At 46.4% G+C, this 2500-nt stretch overlaps 1 protein-coding gene across 1 annotated transcript; it reads left to right on the top strand.

Moving 5' to 3' along the window:
* Window positions 1–233: 233 nt before the first annotated feature.
* On the top strand, window positions 234–983 carry LOC143017588 (serine/threonine-protein kinase pim-2-like). The gene has a single exon (XM_076172375.1). It carries the CDS (start codon window positions 234–236, stop codon window positions 981–983), a length of 750 nt encoding a protein of 249 aa, XP_076028490.1.
* The last annotated feature ends 1517 nt before the right edge of the window (window positions 984–2500 follow it).

Below are 2500 nucleotides of genomic sequence, written 5' to 3'. Positions count from 1 at the left end.
TGGTTATCTTGCATTTATAGAATATACGTTCCTAGTTTTTTTAATGCATATATATTTGTGTATATATACATATACTGTATATATATATATATATATATATATATATATTATAGGTAGATTTACCATTGCGTGTTTATCGAATCTTGGATTATCAGCATCATTCTCAATGATCGAAACGGCCACCCGACTGAGTCCATAGAATTGTTCTTCGAGGAATCATTAAAGGAAGAACCATGACCAGCAGATTTATCTTCAAGGATCTTCTAGGACAAGGATCTTTCGGGAGTGTCTTCTCCGCAGAGCGGATCGAGGACAGAGCCAAGGTAGCTATTAAGAAAATACCTTTGGCAGAAGTTTACGACTGGGCAGACCCAAAGAAGAGGACCATGCCCCTCGAAGTCGCCCTAATGAAGAGAGTTCAGCATATCCCCGAGGTTGTAAAGCTCCTTGATTTCTTCATTGAACGACGTCACGTCTTCATCGTCATGGAGCTGATCCCCGGAGCAATGGATCTTCTCGACTACACCTCGAAGTATGGGGAGCTGAAAATGAAAGACGCCAAAGACGTCTTCTCGCAGGTTCTGACAGCCGTGATGGCCTGCCATAAAGCCGGAGTCTGTCACCAAGACATTAAAATGGCTAATATTCTCGTCGTCAGAAACGAAGAAACCGGAAAACTGACCGCAAAACTTGCGGATTTCGGTATGGGAACCTTCTTCAAAGCCTCTTCGACTCCTGCCGATCGCCACGAGAAATCGGCTGTATGGAGTCTTGGATTTCTGTTGTTCCGCCTCGCCTGTAAGAAATACCCAAACAACCGAGGCAAATGGGAAATCAAGTTCCCGAAGACCGTCTCAAAGAGCTGCCGGAACCTCGTCAGAAAATGCCTCGCCAGCAAATCGGAGAAACGGCTTCATCTGAGAGGTATCCAATCTGACCCCTGGTTGAAAGCCAAGAGAGCCAAAGGGGTCAAAAGACTTTAAAAACTCCGTGATCCTGCCTTCTATGGGTTCTGCGGAAGGTCAGAACCTTGTCTTGAAGTTTTTAGCATTCTTCCTTTCCTTGGATCTTTCCTCAAGTCATACTCAGAAAGGATAATACTGGGAGCTTTCCCTCAGCTGAAATACCCAGGCAAATACGGAGGCAAATGGGAAATCAAGTTCCCGAAGGGCGTACCAAAGAGCTGCCAGAAGCTCGTCACAAAATGCCTCGAAAGCAAATCTGAGAAACGGCTTCAACTGAAAGGCATCAAATCTCACCCCTGGTTGAAAGTCAAGAGAGCCAAAGGGGTCAAAAGACTTTGAGAACTCCGTGCTGCTGACTTCTACTGGTTCTGCGGAAGCTCAGAACCTTGGGTTGAAGTTTCTACCATTCTTCCTTTCCCTGGATCTTTCCTCAAATCATACTCAGAAAAGATAATACTGGGAGCTTTCCCTCAGCTGAATAAAATTGCCAGTAGTTAACTAAGATATATGACGAACGTTGTCGTTTGTAATTTTTTTTTCTTTTTTCTTGGTTACGAGATAGTATAGACATCAAGTAATGTTTGGTATTGTTGGATTCGGTGGGCGTACGTTTTGTCGAAGGAGAGGTATATGTTCGGAATTGTTGAATTAGTATGAAGAGTGATATGTTAGATGAAGGAAGAGAAACGACGAGAGGGATAAGGTAGGAGGGAGAGGAAGAGGAGGAGGAGGAGGAGGCTCGGGTAACGAAAGGGAATGGTTGAGAGTGAGGGGGGAGGATGAGAATAAAGGGGATAGGAGAGGAAAGAGAACAAACAAGTTGTATACCTACACCGAAAGATGTTCTGAAGAATACTTTACCTTCCTCGAGTACCTGGGAAGTAATGTCGGTAAAGATGAAAGCAAGGAGGGCCAGGGGAGGGAGGAGGACGAGGAGGAGGAGGTGAAGGAGGACGGCGAGGAGGAGGGGAGGGAGAACGAGGAGGAAGAGGGGAGGGAGGACGGTGAGGAGGGGAGGGAGGACGGCAAGGAGGAGGGGAGGGAGGACGGTGAGGAGGAGGGGAGGGAGGACGGTGAGGAGGAGGGGAGGGGAGGACGGCGAGGAGGAAAGGAAGGAGGACGAGGAGGTGGAGAGGAGCGAAGGATGTGGGAAGGTGGAAGGGTATGTGGATAGTGGTTATTGGCGGTTGTTGACGGTTGTGGATAATAACGGTTGTTGAAGGTTGTGGTGGATAATAACAGTTGTTGACGGTTCTGGTAGATAACGGTTGTTGACGGTTGTGGTGGATAATAACGGTCGTTGCGGTGGCTGTGGTTGACGGTTATTGGCTGTTATTGTGGTTGTGTTGTGGACAATTGACTGTTATTGTGGTGGTTGTTGACGGTTGTGGTGGTTGTTGATGGTTGATAGTTATTGTGGTAGTTGTGGTTGTTGACGGTAGTTGACAGTTATTGTGGTGGTTGTAGTTGTTGACGGTAATTGATGGTTATTGTGATGGTTGTGGTTGTTGACGTATATTGACAGTTGTTAGCGG

This window comes from Oratosquilla oratoria, chromosome 32 (genome assembly GCF_046742065.1).
Source record: "Oratosquilla oratoria isolate Oo_2021 chromosome 32, ASM4674206v1, whole genome shotgun sequence".
Lineage (NCBI taxonomy): Eukaryota > Metazoa > Arthropoda > Malacostraca > Stomatopoda > Squillidae > Oratosquilla > Oratosquilla oratoria.
The sequence above is the reverse complement of the archived record's forward strand: the minus strand, read 5'-3'. Positions and strand labels throughout refer to the sequence as shown.